The sequence below is a fragment of the Sturnus vulgaris genome, chromosome 14, assembly GCF_052056855.1.
Source record: "Sturnus vulgaris isolate bStuVul1 chromosome 14, bStuVul1.hap1, whole genome shotgun sequence".
Lineage (NCBI taxonomy): Eukaryota > Metazoa > Chordata > Aves > Passeriformes > Sturnidae > Sturnus > Sturnus vulgaris.
The window spans coordinates 11,124,145-11,140,856 of NC_142256.1; the positions used below are offsets into that span (position 1 = coordinate 11,124,145).

General features: G+C 53.5%; 2 protein-coding genes across 3 annotated transcripts in view; one reads left to right on the top strand and one right to left on the bottom strand.

Annotated features, from left to right (window-relative positions):
- Window positions 1-2,980: 2,980 nt before the first annotated feature.
- YIPF6 (Yip1 domain family member 6) lies at window positions 2,981-8,515 on the bottom strand. 2 transcript variants are annotated; one of them, XM_014887892.2, is made up of 7 exons: window positions 8,421-8,515; window positions 7,508-7,636; window positions 6,874-6,952; window positions 6,481-6,523; window positions 5,677-5,802; window positions 5,426-5,583; window positions 2,981-4,785 (listed from the first exon to the last, which is right to left on the bottom strand). In XM_014887892.2, exons 1-7 carry the CDS (start codon window positions 8,496-8,498, stop codon window positions 4,667-4,669), a joined length of 732 nt encoding a protein of 243 aa, XP_014743378.1. In that variant the 5' UTR covers window positions 8,499-8,515; the 3' UTR covers window positions 2,981-4,666. The 2 variants fall into 2 exon arrangements, with proteins under 2 accessions (XP_014743378.1, XP_088029251.1); XM_088173125.1 differs by having other exon boundaries at window positions 8,382-8,483.
- A 431-nt stretch (window positions 8,516-8,946) lies between these two features.
- Window positions 8,947-16,712, top strand: part of OPHN1 (oligophrenin 1) — a 50,808-nt gene continuing 43,042 nt past the window's right edge. The window contains exon 1 of the mRNA XM_088173126.1: window positions 8,947-9,115. Coding sequence (XP_088029252.1) covers window positions 8,962-9,115 — 154 coding nt within the window. The 5' untranslated portion in view covers window positions 8,947-8,961. The remainder of the gene's footprint in view (window positions 9,116-16,712) is intronic.

Consider the following 16,712-nt stretch of genomic DNA (forward strand, 5'->3'; position numbering starts at 1 on the left):
ATGCAGAGCTGGGGGAAGAGAGGGTGTTTGGAGGGGACTGGTTGGGATGGAGTTCAGGTGCTGTCTGAGGGCTGTTCAGGCTCCTGGGAGGAGCTGGAGCCAAGACTTCTGCACAGGCAGGGGAAGTTTGGCTGAGACAGGGAATTGCTCCATCTCCTCCCACAGGAGGGGAAGAACAGAGTTCCCAGATGGCAGGACCCTGCCTGCCTATGTGCCCTACTGTCCCCAAGGCTCTGGTGACACTCCCTTGCTTCCATCAGCAGCACAAACAGCAGCTGCTCAAACACAGAGGGCTCAGAGCACAGATATGACGAGGTACCAGGCATGGGGAAACCATGGCACTCCAGAAAACTTGCCCTATTTCCTTCCCTGAAACATGGGCAGAGAGGACAAGGTTCAGGGAGTGTAACTGGGTAAAACACCAAACCCGTTCTTCCTGCATGAGGAAGTGCACTTATTATTTGTCTTTATTCCAACTAGGATTCAGAATAAATAGAGCAAACTTTCACTCTTGTCTCCCAGAGACCCTGAGCCCCCCAGCACAGGCACTGCCCCCCGACGAGGTGACAGCAGAGCAATGCAGTGACCCCTGTGTCTGTCCCAGCAGCTGTCCCCGGTGCTGGGCTGTCACACCTGCCCTTGGTGACACTTCCCCCGACATCCCCACTGAGGAACCCTCCGTGCTGGACACAGCCTGTCTCCTCCCAGCCGTCACTGCCCTTGCACTGAGTACCTGCAGCGTGGAGATTCAGCAGCCTCCAGCCCGACTTCCAGCTCCTGCAGCCATGTCACCTGCTTTCTCTGCCAGGAAAACCAAAGGTCAGCAATCAAGTTCACAGTCCCAGCTGTCAACAGCTGCACTGTATGGGTTACTTCCTGATTTTACTGGGGAAGTCCTTCCTTCCACTGTCACCTGCCCCATCCGTTTGCCCTAGGGTACAATTCAGCATCCAGAATATTTGCCTTAAAAAGATTCGCTTGGGTGACAAAAATGCTAAATTCGAGCTTTGTCCAAACAAATCGTAACTACAAAGCCCAGAGCTGCACTTGGGAACACTTGTTTTGAGTGGAAAGGTTACTTTTCCAGGACTGTTAAATTAATGGTAAATTGTCTTTATTTATTTATTTATTTATTTTTAATGCCCCTTGTTGAATGAAAGTGTCTTCTTGCCCATCGCTGAGCAGGCAGATACCCCACAGCAAGGCCAGGTGAGGCAGCACAGCCTGAGCTGGTGGCTGAGGCTGGCAGCTCACAGCTCCCCCCAGTCCTGGCTGCGGGACCGAACATCCCGGGGCCACCACGGGGAGGTGACAACTGAGCTGCAAAGGCTGCCAGGGATGGCGCGGTCCTGCCGCCCTCTGGTGACCACCGGGCCACGGCGGCTTTCCCCAGCCCATGCCCGGCACAGGGGCAGTGTGTCCCTGCTGCCACCAGCTCCGGGACAAAGCTCCCTAGCCAGGCTCGTGTCATGGATGTCCTCATTGCCAGCCCGCAGCACAGTGCCAGAGCATGGACAAACTCCTGGCCACTGTCCCAAATCCTGCTGCGCCTCAGGGATGGGTTTAATTGTCATCGGTTCATTAGCCAGTCAGGGATGGATCTTAACACCCATTCACCCATCAGCCCCTTCCCACCGGGTTTCTGTTCCCCCATCGCCCCCTCCCCTTCAGCCCCCGGTGACCCCCGGCCAGCACTGCTGAGGCACACACAGGTCCCTTGGGTGGCTCCTGAGACCTCCCGGCCCTGAAGCCACTGGAACCTCGATTTTGGGGTATACCAGCACCACTGTTCCTTCCCAAAACAGCCTGTGAGCACCAGCAGGATCCGAGCCTGGGCAGAGCTGAGCCCGGCTCAGCCTCAGGGGCTCTGGCACATGTGGCCCGTGGGTCCTGCTCTCCGTGCGGCACCAGGGGACACGAGCGTGGGGACTGGGGAGCTTCCCCCTCCTGCCCCAGCCAGGCCAGGGGAGCTCCTGGTACTGCAGGTGCCACAGGTACAGAGAGCAAAGAGCTTCCATCCACACATGACTTTTAGCCTGCTTGAATTTCTCAAGTTAAAACAAATAAATTCTTTTCCTTTTTATTGGTATTAAATAGATCAAAATTAAACTTATACAATGACTTCTGCTGATAAACAGTATTTTAAAAAAATCCTAGTAGGAAAGAAAGCCTGGTTTGTGCATTGGAAAATCAGCCATTTCTCTGCAGAGCAGTTCAAACACTCCATTATAGGCAACACAGCTGCTTCTCCTTGTCGCCCATCCCCAGCAGCTTTAAACAAGAAGGAAAAGCCTTTCTCCTTGGAAAGCACAACAGTTCTTACCACAGACATTTCCAGCACAAATTAAACCTCTCTGTTGTAGCCCTGCAGGGCCCTTGGGAGGGATGTGCTGCACACCTGGCTGGACAGGATGAGGGACATTCAGGGAGCACTCAGCACTCACAGGTGACACCAGCACTTTAAAGGACTAACCATCAGCTGCATTAATTCTAGGCATCTGCAAATATCAAACAAACTCGAGGCATTTTGTTTCCCTGAACCGAAATGGTTTGGTTGTGTTTCATGTGCCCATGTCCCGTTGGCTTTGGGATCACCCTCTTGCCAAGGGACATCTGGTTCTGTGACAGCAGGGGCTCTGCAGGACCTTCAGGGGTGGCTGAGAAACAATCCCCAGTTCGGGCTTTGAGATTTTCTGAAGTCATGTAAAAAACTTCAAAATATTACTGATAAATTAAATGCTACTCTAATTATCCTTCAGACAGAACAGCAGCTCAAGTCACAAGACCCAGAGAGAATCCAAGGATTTCTTTGAAAGTGTGGTTAAATTCTTGTAAGACAGGAAAGATTTGGCTCAAGGAATCCCAGCAGAGCCTTCAACAGCTTTACCATCCACTTCCCTTGAATACTTCTTTTCAACTTCAAAAAGCTGAACTAACATTTAAATTAATGAAAAACTGCACACTTAAAAGAAAAACCACATTCCATACCAGCAATAATTTAATGGAAGCTTAAAAATTCCTCTTTCCATGGTTCCCATGTCTACGAACCACCACAGCTCCCCTCCAGCCCCCTGGTGCCACTGCCAGGCCCTGCCACACACAGCAGCTCATTATCCACAAATGCAAAAATGCACTTTTAATCTGAAATTCAGCAATTTCCATTCCAACTCTCACCCACTGCCAGTGTTTACAGCACAGACTGCTCTTGCACATATAATTAGAAATTAGGCACATTCACACCTCAGCAGAACCCACAGACCTCAGTTTCAGTCTGCACAAATGTAGGAATAAAGACATTTTACAGCAGCTTTTTCACCCCAGATATTTCACGGATTGCTGACTGAGAACAACAGACAATAGGAATCATTTCTGTAGTTTCCAAAAGCAAGTCCCAGCTCCCAATATCTGTGCCAAAATACACCTGACTCTTGCACTCCTGTACCCAGGAGGGGTACATGATGAACCTGCAGTGACTGGAGGAGCCCCTTCCCTTTTATTAAAGTATTAAGCAAAATTAAAACCCCACAAAACAACCCACAGAACAGTGTCTGACATCTCATGGGAAGTACAAGGGAACAAAATGCACATTTGCACACATTTCTCTGCTGTCCCCATGAATAACCAAAGGAACAGTGACACAGAAGCAGGTGAGAGCAGAATTCACATTCTGCTTCAGAGCAACCAACACCTCTAGTACCATTTGCTTCCCTTCCTTCAAGCTGTTTTAACACTTTGGGGCCCAAGCCCTGGTATGATTTTTCAGACCCAAACAGCCTGTGCAGCAAATTTCCTGCACAGGAAATTCCTGTGCTCAATTTCCTGCACAGAACCCTTTGTTTTTATCATACATACACATTCGTGGTACTTTCCAAGGAATTTTCCTTTCCCAAAAGTAGAGTGAGAGCCCAGTCCCTGCTACAAAGCAGCCTCAGCATTTCTGCATGACTCTGAGCTTTGTTCCCTGTGGTCACAGGTCTGGAACTTGCAGTGAGCCCACAGTCCCCTCATGGATGCACTGCTGAAGGCACCAAGCTGGAACCCTCTTTCCTGCCACATGAAGGGATGGACACACACAACACCTGGATAAGGGCAAAAGCAATTCCCTGCCACCAGCTCCAATTCCCTCCAAAGGGACCCAGCTGAGTTTTGACTGAACTCTTCCTTTCCTGGGAAAGCCCCAGTCCCTAAATGCCCTGGGTGCAAATCCCACCACTCTACAAGGGAATGAAAAGGAGTCAGACATGTCTCTTTCCTCTCCACAAATCACTGCAGTGAAGTTCTGTGGTTTGATAAGGCATTTTTATCTTCTGTGAGAATCCAAGCACAGGCAGGAAATCTGCCAAGTCGTGTGAACTTCATCTCCCAACAGCTTGAAAATCCAGGATCTCCTGCTCTCTCCTCAGATGGAACAATCCTTGTCCCAGTGGGCATTGTTTATTTAACACCAGTACAGAACAGGGCTAAATAAACCCCTCAGCAGCTGGACCTCGGTATCTTTCACAAAGAGGGACACACAAATGAGCACTTTTTGCAGCTCTCTGGCTTTATCCCACAACCTGCCTTTTTACAGTACCCCTATATATAAATTAGAAAGAGATAAAGCCAAGGATTCACTGCAGTGTCCATGAGAAAGTCCAGTCTGTGTACCAGTCCCTCGGGATGGTGCTCACTGGGGTGTGAAGGTCAGGATCATCCAGCTGATGACAAAGTAGAAGAGGAAGATGGGGTACACGACGAGAGCCTTGCGGTTGGGGGGCTGGCTGTCCGCCAGGAACGCTGTGGATGCTGCAGAGACACAAAACAGATGGAGCAGGAGCAGCAGAAACCCTCACAGCCCTCACTGCATGGAGCCAACTGCAGTGAGGATCTGCACTGCAGTTGTGTTGAAAAAGAAAGCAATGCTCAAACCAACAGGCTGTAATCACCGAGTGCAACTTATCAGACAGAATGACAAGTCATACAATCATGGAATCACAGCATGGTTTGGTTTGGATATCCAGTTCACCCCCTGTCACAGTGACACCTTCCACTAGCCCAGGTTGCTCCAAGCCCCGCCCAGCCTGGTCATAAATGCTGATTTAACACTGTTTAATGAGAGCCAGACTTACAGAACAGGAGAAACAGTGCAAATGCATCTCTATAAAATCAGCATTTTCTAATAGTATTTATAACATAATCATATAATAAACCACCAAACAGTCTCACAGAGTTTAATACATCATCATCCCGCTGCCCAAGGCAATTTGCATATGACCATGGAAATCACCAGGAGCAGAGGCTGAACCTCTGCCAGCTCAAGGACTGGAAGGACTATTTCTACAGCCCTTCAGCAGCCCAGGGACACTTCGGGCTAGAGCACTGGTTTTGCCTGAGGGAATGAACAGGGATCAAGCTCCCCAAGCACAGGCATAGGTGAGGGACTCACCCAAGGTGGACCAGCCGAACATGGCCCCCACCACGATGAGGCGGATGATGAAGCTGACGGTGCCCGCGCCCGCCAGCAGCACCAGCCTGCACACCAGCATGGCCACGGTCAGCGGCATCACACAGTAACCCAGCACACACAGGCTCTGGAAGAAGGAGCTGCACAGGGAGACAGCAGCAGGGAAACAGCAGTCAGGCCAGAACTCTGTGCAGAGGAGGGCGTGAAGTGCCCCAGAACAAACCCGCACTCACATGGTCCCTCCCAGAAGCTTCGAGTTGAGTGTGATGACAACGGCCCCAAACCAGATGATGACAAAGACCTCGGCAAACTGGGGCCCTCCGTCATCCTTGCTGTCTGCAGAGCCACCCTGCAGCATCCTGGAGTGGGGAACAGGGAGAAACAGCTGCAGTGGGGAATAGACAGATGGAGGAATCAGCACTGACAGAGTTTTCCCAGACTGGAATAGGTGCCAGAGCAGGAGCCCCAACACTGATCCCCAGTTACGCTGCAGGCCCATCCATTTTATATTTTCATTATATCCCCAGTTTTGCACAGGAAAGGAAAACGGTTGTGACTCAACTGTGGTGATTTCAGTCCATTTGTTTCCCTGTTTTGAAGGCTGTGAAAGCATTCAGAAGGGAATCAAGCCATGGACAACAGGCAGAAATGGAAATTAAAGTACCAAACTTTTAGTATCTCTCAAAGCAGCAGAGTAGTGTGTCATTGAACAAACCAGCCTCAGAGAAACCTTGGAATAACTACGGGATGCAGGCACCACAGCTGAATCAGGACAACTTGAGATACTTTCAGCAAAACCACTCCTAGGCCAGGAGACCAGGAAGAGTTCATCCTTAAATCCTAAATTTAGGGACAGGAGGTGCTAATGGGCTTGAAGTATCACAAACATTTTATCAGAGAACCCAACCAAACAGTGCTTGCACAAGACAGAGAGGGATCAGATGAAATCAATCTTAACACATTAATCAGTAATTTTTAACCTCTCATTTGCCTCATGCACTGGGCTACAAAACCCCAAATTCCCCCGGAATACTCACAGAGCCAGGGAGACACACAGCACCAATGGGCCCCATAGATCCCCTGCAGGGAAAAGGAAAACACATGACAAAAGTCACAGAACCATCTCAGTTCTGCCTTCCTGGGAGTGACAGAGCCTCTTGCCCTACTCCCAAGGTGCCATTTTCCACATCTCACTGCTTCACAATTTTCTTATTCAGCATCTTACACCATGATCTATAATAAAACTCATTCAAGACCCACCAGTTGCTCAAGCTCCCACTTCCACCCATCCTGGCCAACACCACCCTGTCACAGAGCCCTGGTGACACCTCAACTGTCAGCTCTGCTGCTCAGGATGTTCAGCACTCCTGAATCCCTGTCCTGCTCGATTCTGCCTCTCCTCTAGAGGCCAGGAAGGCCCCAGCACTTACAGTCCCTGAGGAGTGCGCTGCTCTTCTTGGGATACATGACATGGACAAACTTCTTCCCAACGGCCTTCAGGTCCCTCATCTGAAACAAACACAAAACACTTTAATCTATTCCCTCACAAAAATTACAGCTCCCAGCTAAAGCAAAGAGACAGAAGCAAAGGAACATAGATAGCAGATCAGGAGAGGATCCAACCCAACAAGTTCTGTAGCATCCTCTTCAACAATGACTACATTTCCTTAACATTTTCCTACATTCCTTTACAACCACAGCATCACATACTTTTCTTTAACAACCACAATATTATATCTTTTAATAACACCAGAATATAACCAACAATTTGTTTGCTCCTCTAGGAAAAGAAAATAAATGAAAAATACCTTCAGTCAGTAGAGTTTCTCACAAGCTCCCACTGAGGCCTCTGCCCTCACATTGATTTCAGGATTACAGAGAAACTTTGGGCCATAATTCAAATACTTTTTGACTCACAGGAATTTGTTTTAGATTATGAGCTCTAAAACAATCTCCTCCGAAGTGCAGGTTGAGCAGAGCTGTGCAAAAGCATAGGTTTTGCATAACAGCTGCCAAAGACACCACAGAACCTGAGTTTTACCCCAGCCATGGGCTCAGACTCACAATTGTGTCCTTGACTGGCTCATCCAGTGTGGAGTAATCCTCCTCAGGAGAGTGAGATCCCACAGGGACAGTGATCTCCCCTTCCACTGGAATATCCTGGGGTATCGACACATCTGCCAGACCTGGGAACTGAATGGGTACAAACTTTTAGGAAGAAACACAAACATGTTCGTGCGTACTTCAGATGGGTTGGGGATAGACAGAGCTGCTCAGAATTCAGGGATACAATAAATAAAAGGTTCTGCAGCAGGGCCAGGCTGTCACTGCCTGATATGAGCAGGTCATGGCCTGCAGAGCTGAGCAGGTGTGTGTGAGCCTGTCCCTTGTCACCCCCAGAACCCGCCCTCTGTGCTCTGTTCCGGCAGCAGCAACAGAGAAGTAAAAAGCTGTGTTTTAAGGGAGGTGATGCCTGAGGGCTGCACAGCCGCACCACCCCCGAGTACCCGCATTGAACAGCCCCGGGGAGCGGCACGGACACCCCTGGCACACACGGAGGCTGCTCAGCGATCAGGCTTTACCAGGCTGATGCCCTCCCTGCCTGCGGGCGAGGAGAGCTCTGGAGTGCCCGGAGGTGAAGGCAAACAGGGCACAGCCCGTCCGGTTCTACGGCAAAGACTGGGGCAGGCGGGGCAGGCAGGGCACGGCGGCTCCCCGGCCCTGCGCCTGAGCCTGTCCCCTTTCCTGTCTTCTTGCCCTGTCGCCTTCCTCACCTCTGTCCAAGCCCTTCGGACGAGCCGCCGCCCGCTCAGGCCTCCAGACCCCGCTCCGCCTTTGCCCGGCACCTGACCGACTGCCTGGCCCTGCTTAGGGACAGAGGGAGGCCCGAACACCCGCGGCCCGCCCGCAGTCGGACCTCCCCGGTTCCCTTCCTGACCTCTCCAGCTGCGCTCAGGGCCGCCCCGGCCGCACTCACCAGGGTCCCCCCGGCCCCGCTCCCCTCGGCCGCCGCCATCTTGGCCGCCCCGGCGACGTGGAGGCCACTTGACGTCATCACCGTGCGCCGGCGCGTCACGCGTCGCCGCCGGCGCGTCCATGGCAACGCGTGCGGGCGGCGCCGCCCCCGCCCCGCCGGCAGGGGGCGCACTCAGCGCGGCGCGCGGGGCGGCAGCAGCGCCCGGCCCGGAGCGCACGGAGCGGAGCGGAGCGGACAGAGCGGAGCGCGTCCCGCACCGTGCGGAGCGGAGAGGAGCGGCCGCGTCGGGCCGGGCGGGCGGCGGCCCCGGGCGGCTCATCCCGGACTACACCTCCCGGCGGCAGCGGCGCGGCCGGAAACGCGGAGAGCGAGCGGGCGGGGGTCCCTCGGCCGAGGCGCGGCAGCGGGAGCGGGCGGGGAGCGGCGGGCGGGGCCGGGCGGGCGGGGCGGGCCCGCGGGATGCCGGCGGCGCGGGGCGCCCGGGGCGGCGGCGGCAGCGCTCCGTAGGCGCAGCGCGGCGGAGCCGGGCCGAGCCGCGGCCATGGGGCACCCGCCGCTGGAGTTCAGCGACTGCTACCTGGACAGCCCCGACTTCCGAGAGCGCCTCAAGTGCTACGAGCAGGAGCTGGAGAGAACCAACAAGTTCATCAAGGAGGTGATCAAGGACGGCAACGCGCTCATCGCCGCCATCCGCGGTGAGCGGGCCGGGGCGGGGGTCCGGGCAGGGCTCGGCCGGTCCCTGGGGTGTGTCCCGGTCCCTGGGCATCGCCTGCAGCCCCGTGCTGGAGCCGCTTGGGGCCCGTGCCCTGCATCGCTCCGGGGAGGGCTGGCGTTCCCCGGGCAGCGGCCGCCACCCCCGGCGCGTCCGTGTCCCCGCAGTGCCACCCCCGGGGCCACCCGCAGCTGTCCCCACGCAGGGACAGACCGGATCCCGCGTCCCGCTGGGTTGGCACCGGCGGCGGGACTGGCCGAGCCTTCCCAGCGTGTGTGTGTGCTCGTTTGGGGACGGTGATCCCTGCTGGGGAAGCTGCTCCGTTATTCTGCATCCCCCGATGCGAGGGGAGCGTGGCGGGTTCGTCTTCGGGCATCTCCTCACCCTGGGGAGCACCTTGAGCATGAGAGGGGCCCTCCAGCGCCCTGCTCTCAGCCCTCCTTTTGTTGTCGGTGTTCTGTCGTTCTTCAAATCACGGTGAGCATTTTTCCCAGTGACACGTCGATTCCGATGTTGACTTTGCGGGAGTCGCCTGCTCAGAAGTGCTGACAGATCACCAGAGCACCTGGGCCAGGTTGTGTCACCTGAAACCACCACGTGTTTTGACAGTGACCTTCTGACTGCTTAGATTTGCTGTCCCTCCCACAGCTGTGGATACACCTTCATATGCACCTTCCCTGTATCTTCTCCCATGCCTTCCTGGACTTCATGATCTTAGTTTTCCAATCCAAATGATTTCACGATTCTCTGCTGTTATCAGTGCAGTAGAATCCAGGCCAACAGAGCATCCATGAGGGCAGTGGAGGGACACAGACAATCCACGCTGGTCACACACGGTTTTCCTGCCAGCTGGTTGGTTTCAGTTGGTGTTAATAGGTTTAGCTGCTGCCCTTTTGTTCAGAATAATTCAGAGCTTCCTTGTTATCGAGGCCATGGCTGGAATAGCCCATGTTTGCCCATCTGGAAGCAGCAGAGACAAAAGCTGGTGTGACTGAAACTGCCGACGTCACGGGGCTGTGAGACCTAACGTGGGTACAAAACCCAAATCTCTGCACAGTCCAGGGCAAAAAAAAAACCCCAACAAAATGGAAATCAGAAGGATTAAAACAAACCTGCTTGCTAATGGAAATGGGGTTTTTTTTCATCACTTTGTTTAAAACCATTTCCCTTTTCAGTGTTTGTAGTGCACAGGGATGTGAGGGATTTCGCTGGGTCAGCAGACCCGGCCCAGAGAGACTGGCCAGGGAGGAAGGGCAGAAGCAGAAGAAAGCAGAGCACACCCAGACAGCACTGACAACCCCCAGGGCTGAGGATTTCTTTCATGAAATGCTGTGGGGTGTTTTTGTAGCTGATCCAGCAGGCTTCCAGGGAGGTGCTGGGGCCAGTCCTGCCTGGGCTTCCATCAGCTCCCTGTGTTTAGTTAACAGATAACTTAAAAAAATAGATACATATCTGAATCCTAGCCATGTGGAGCTGTGGGTGGGAACCTGGGGTGCTCCCTGGCCATGGCCTCACCATGACCAACAGGCAGATCCCGATGTCCATGGCTGACAATCCCTCTGTGCCCCTTGACGGGAGGAGTGGAGGTGCCCTCAGCTGCTGGGATCCAAAAGTGGTGGTGGTCCCATCACCAGAGAGTGAGAACCAGTGAGAATGGAGGCCTACAAGAAAGGTGAAGAGGGACTTTGGACAAGGGATAGAGTCACAGGACAGCGGGGAATGGTTTCAAACTGAAAGAAAGCAGAGTTAGATGGGATAATGGGGAGAAATTAATGATAATTAATTTAAGATAATGAGTCGTGAGGCACTGGCAGAGGTTGCTCGGAGAAGCTGTAGCTGCCCCATCCCTGGAAGTATTTGAGGCCAGGTTACCTGAATGAGAAGGGAGGGTTTAGGGGATTTTAAACTCCTTTGGCCTTTCATGGATTAAGAGAAACTGGTTCCACTCCTTCCACCCAACTGATGTGTCACCAGCTAGAACAAATGGAATTCCAGGGGTGAAGCTCTTCCTGCAGCCCACCATATCCTGGGGAGGGTCATCCTGCAGTCACAGCCCTACCAGTGCTGGCTTTGAGTATTTTCTCTTGTTGACTGACACCCCCCAACTGCTGAGTAGTCACATCTACATGGGACACAATACAGGGACAAAGTATTCGGTGTTGCCAAGTGGGGAATTAAACTGACTAAAGCAGAGAATAATATTATTCATTTGTAACAGTCTTGGGTGTGAAAGCCAATAATAGAAAATAATACTTGGAGTCAGAAATGGAAATTATTTTTGTTGTAAAGTTGGCTGAGACCCTTGTTTTTCGTGCCAGGAGTACGGAGAGTCACTGGCAGTGCCAAGTGACAATGCTGGTCCCACACGTTGTACTGGCAGTGCTGGGACCACCATGGCCTGTCCCTGTCAGGAAGGGACAAGGACTGGGAGATGTCTGTCCCTTCATGGTGCTGCCCATCCCCTTGTGCTGGCCACGATCAGGACCTGATGTGGGCACTGGGGATTCATCTCCAAGAGCAGCTTGTCCATGCCCAGAGCTCACCATGGGCAGCACTGGTGTGACAGTGGAGCCTCTCTCAGGGCACATGCTCCAGGCCACCAGGGTGTCAGAAGTTGTGTCTCCATGGCATCACTGTGGCTGCTTTAAAGCAGTTTCTTTCTGTGCTTCAGTGTGGGTTTCTTTAATCTCTCCTGCTCACTGCACTCTGCTGTGTGTATGATAATGCAAAACCGCCTATTTCCCCTGGTCTTTGATCTTATCTCCCAATTAAATATCAAATGGAGTTGGAGAAATGTCAGATGGAGTCTTTTCTCATTAGTACCTGTGAGTGCTGTGATGGTGAAAGTTGTCCTTTGAAGCTCGAAGAGCTGTGAGTTCTCATGCAAATGTTGTGTATGTGGTTTTATACTTGATTTCTGTCCAGCGAGGAGCTCTGCAGAGTGCCTGGGACTGTGCTGGCAGTTCCCAGCCCCCCCTGGTACTGTGAGCACTTCATTCTGAAGGGTAACCTGATAAAGGAATGTCTAGGGACTATGTGAGCTTTTCCACACAAATAGGGTTCCTTGGGACCAGGGAAGGTCCCACCATCATCATCATCCCTGCAGGTCCTGCAGTGCTGTGTGTGGGAGCTGATGTCCCCTGAGGGAACTCCTGTGTCCCTCAGCATGGCAGACCTGTTCTGGGCAGGTTTTTGTGCTGCTGTTGGATGTGGTGCCTGGGGGTTTCATGTTATGGAGTGTGGGAAGCAGTGTGTCATTGGAACAGGTTATTTTAATGGGATTTAAGCCACCTAGAGTAGCCTGTCTGCCCAGTTTCTCAGAACTCCACGTCCTGGTTCATGGGAAGGCTGTGGGGACAGTGCTGGAGTCTGTTCCTGCAGTACAGATCCTGGGGACTGTGTCCAAACAACCCTAAAGCTCCTCTGGAAAACGGGGAAGAGGAAGGAGTCAATCCCACACCAGGAGAGGCTGCAGCTCTCCAGGCAAGCGTCAGCTTTGCTGTGAGGCACAGCTGGGCACTGAGGTGCCTGCAGTGGCAATGTCCTGTCCTACAAAGACAGCTCAGCCATGGGACAGTATGGAGCAGGGGGGAAATGAGCTGCTGGAAAATAAATCACTCTGCTCCAGCAATAATGTGATCTCTTGTACTTGTCGGCTCCTTGCTGGTCTTCCTCATCCTCGCTGGGGATTTCAGCCAGTAAGTGCACCAGTTACTGCTGGTAACTTATAAAATTGTGTCCTGACTTCCCAGCTCTGTCTCAAAAGACACCACACCCATGGCCAGACCCCAGCTCTCCCTGGGAGCATCCTCAGCACAGGTGGGCACAGGGGGTCTCTGCAGCCAACAGCTGCTGATGGAGCAGCTCCTGCTCCTGGGCTGCAAGCTCTGAGCACAGGACTAGGGCCCCAGTTGGTGCAAATCTAAACCAGACATGCTTTAACCAGAGAACACAATAGCAGAAAAAGAACAAAAACCCTCCCAAAAGCCAAGTCACCCCCAGCGCCAGAGCTGTATCCTCAGTGCAGGCAGGAGAGACAAGGGGCCGGCACAGGATTTACCAGATCCAGCTGTGAGGCAGATCCCACCCCGTGTTCCAGGGCTGGGAGATGTGTTTGCTGGGTTTTGCTCCCCCCGGAGCAGCTCTCTGGCTGGGCAAGTTGTCACTGTTGGGTTTGCTTTGCTGGTGGCTGAGTTGCCAGGCTGGGCACAGGATGGTTTGACTGTGACACGATGGCCCCAGGCCTGGCTCTGTGTCCCTCACTCCCTCCCTGCTGTACTCCTGAGCTCCCCAGCCTCCCCCCTGGGAACTTCTGCTGGTTACAGCTGCTCCATCTATGCCCAGGTGTGCCCAGGGCTTGGTTTGTTTTAGGAAGCCCAGGGCAGGAATGTGGGCAGGGGTGGCTGGCAATGGCACCAAGCCAGCTCCGTCCCTGCCAGCTCGGGGGCTGATGGGAGGGCTCTGGAGCAGCCTTGGTCCAGCTTAAACAAACCGGTGTTCACTATTTTGTGATGGCTTTTTCCAGCCCACATATCCTTCCCAAGGACTTGCCTGTGTACAGCAGCACAAGGGGACAAGAAGTGAAGTAATTTTCATGGGTTTAAGGATATTTTTTCTTGTGCTGCACATGAGGCATGCAGGGAGCTTTTCATCCATCTTCTACTCCTTTTCTGGCTCCTTCCCTGGGAGGATGTGGGTGTTATCCATGTTCTGTGTGTCTCACAGCCCACAGCTCGCAGCAGCACTGCTGCTGACCTAAGAGTTTCCTCTTGAGTCACTGTATGAAGACTCAGCTTTTCTGGCTTTTTTCTTGAGGTATTGTTGGAATATTTTATTTCCTAATGCTGTTGGTGGCACACTGGCAACTACAGATGTAGCATCCCATGCTTGTACCCAGGCTTTTTACAGGTGGCTTCTGTCCTGCTGGGCACCAGCATGGCTCTGTGGAGTGACACTGCTCTGTTCTGCAGTGCACAGACACACACCTGTGGCACATCCTGGCCATGCTGCATCCTCCTGCCCACACTGCGTGGCTCTGGCACTGATCCCTGGCTGCCCAGCCATGGATTTGGGATGCAGTGCCACGTTGGGCCATCCTCCGGGGACAGAGGGGCAGGTGCTGCTGTGGGGGCTGCAGTGTCCAGAGCACTGCTGTGTGGCACTGCCTGGCAGGAGCACAGATGTTTGCAGAGCTGTGGGTTCATAGAAAACAACTCTGAACAGTCAGCACCATTTACAGGTACTGAGCACCAAAATGCAGCAGCTTTGGAACTGCTGGAGAAGTTCAGGAGGCAGCAGTTATTTTTCCCTACTCAGCATTAAATTTTTCAGACAAAAAAAAAGCTTCTGTCTGAGGTTCTGACACGTGTGAATGAGAAGGCTTTAGGAACCTTGTTGTTTCTGTTCTAGGGGTGGTGGGTTGTCCACACTGGCCTGTTTTGTGTCTTGCAACCTCCTCAGTGCTGCTGGCTGAGCTGTTCCACTGGGAGCAGTGATCCCAGGCTGTGCTGGCTGTTTTCTCCTGAGACACATTCAAACATTGTCCCTCTGCCCTGTGTCCTTTCTTGTCACCAAATTCTCCACGCAGGTGAACGTCTGGTCATGAGTTGTTCAAGTGATGATAAGAGCAGCAGAATAGCCTGAGATAACGTCTATAAATATAAGTACAGCCCAGAAGCCAGTTGCTTTCTCAGTCTGATCTCTCTCCTTTTTATACTGTTCCCCCAGCCAGGCCTGATTTTTTGGGGATGTTTTAAACAAAACAGATTTATTAACGTTACTAAACCTTGTAGCCGTGAGAATGGAGAGCAAGGGACACAATCCGTTCGCGTTCCATCGCAGGACGAACTGGTGACTTGCAGAGGTGGAAGCACAAAGCCAGACCTCCAAATCCTTGCAGAGGTGCCCAGAGTGAGGGCAGCTCTTGCCAAACCCCCCTCACTGTGCTCTGCAGGTCAGGCTGCCGCAGTGTCTGTCAGGTTGAGGGTGCCCAGGAGTCTCCCGGGAGGTGCCAGCTGGTGCAGGACACGCTGGCATCGCCCCCAGCCTGGACCAGGAGGGATGCGCGTTCCTCCCCGCACCGACCCGCTTGGGATCGCGGGTAAAGCCGGCGGCGATCCCTCCCTGGCGAGCTGTGTGACTCAGCTGGCCCCTGGCCAGCCCCGCTGCGCCCTTATCGAAGGAAACTCTGAAATCATCGGCGCTGGGAGCGAGCGCGGCTCCCTCGCCCGTCCGAACCTGCCCTGCCTGCCAAGGGGGGAGATGCATGTGAGAGCTCTGCAGATCATGAGATGTCTCTGTGGGGATTGCTCGTGCTCTGCCCCGGATAAGAGTCCGTTGTTTTCGTGTTTGTTTTGCCCGTGTCCGTCCTGCCTGTGCAGCGGGGAGCCGCGGATTTTGGAGCACGCCCTCTCCTGCCGCTCGCGCCAGAGCGCCGTGCCAAAAATCCTGCTCGGCCGCTCTGGAGCCGGGGGCTCTGCTGGCCTGGAGCACTGCAGGCATCCCTGCAGCTCTGCAGGCATCCCTGCAGCTCTGCCCCCCTCTCCTGATACCCCTGGGAAAGCGGCTGCTGCCCCTCCCTGACAGCTCACTCCTCCCAAGGGAAAGGAAAATCCATTTGTTTTCCATGGCTCAGCTTGGTGTGTTTTAATTTTTCAAAGAGTCTCTCCTTCATTCCCCAGCCCGAGGACCTGTCCCCAGGCTGGTATTCTGCTCCTGTGAGACAGTGATGTAAACAGGTGTATAAATAGGTGCAGCAGCCAGAGCCTCACCCTACTTCCAGCCGGCTGCCTGCTTGGCTTCCAGCCCCAAAATGCCACAGCCACAGCTCAGCTGGCACTGCCATCCCCAGGGCTCACCTGGCCAGCCCTGCTGCAGGGGCAGGCATCCAGCAGCCTGTGTGTTGGGAGTTCTCAGGAAAGCTGCAGAGTGCTGCTGCCCTGGAGGCTCCCATGCGGGGTTTGGGAGCTGCTGGCTGCCCAGCACAGGAGCTGGCCACCACTGCCACCAGCAGCACCAGTGCCCACAGAGCTGGGCACCGTCCCCCAGCTGTGGTTCTCCCTCCTGTGCCCAGGTTCACTGCGCTCTAGGGCAGTGCTGAGCAATTTCCTGGTGTGCTGGCACTCGGATTGGGACACCAGGTGGTCTGAAATTCCTGCAGGTGTGGCAGGAACAGCCCCATGGTTGGGCCTGCTCTGTGGTGAACCAAAGAGCTGTGATGACGTTTCCTCCTTTGTGACTCTTCTCTGCCTCTGCAACCCCGGGAGCATTTGTTTAAAAACAGTTGCATTATTTCTTACTGTGCATTTCACCACTTTTGCTGATTTCTAAGGCCGCTCATCTTTTCTTAACTTCCATTTCAGCTGGCCACGTGTTCTGGGCTGGCTGCCCCGTGTCTCTTTCCAGTTTTGCTGAAGCAACTCTTCCAGCTTTGCAGGGCTGCAAGGTTGATTTGAAAGGCCAGCAGAATGCCAAAGGGGAAAAAACTATTCTCTGAGAAGTTCGAGCTTCCAAAGTGCAGTTTTACCCATGGCTCATCCTGAGGAGCACTAAGGGAAGTGCTGATGCCAGCAGGAGTTTTG

Bases quoted from the DNA above. Each gene is read 5' to 3' on its own strand.
- YIPF6 (XM_014887892.2), bottom strand. From the start codon at position 8,498: ATGACGTCAAGTGGCCTCCACGTCGCCGGGGCGGCCAAGATGGCGGCG. The intron at 6,953-7,507 runs GTGAGTCTGAGC...TGTTTGTTTCAG, and splicing joins AGCCAGTCAAGGACACAATT to ATGAGGGACCTGAAGGCCGT. The intron at 5,803-6,480 runs GTGAGTATTCCG...TCCCCACTCCAG, and splicing joins CTGTGTGTCTCCCTGGCTCT to GATGCTGCAGGGTGGCTCTG.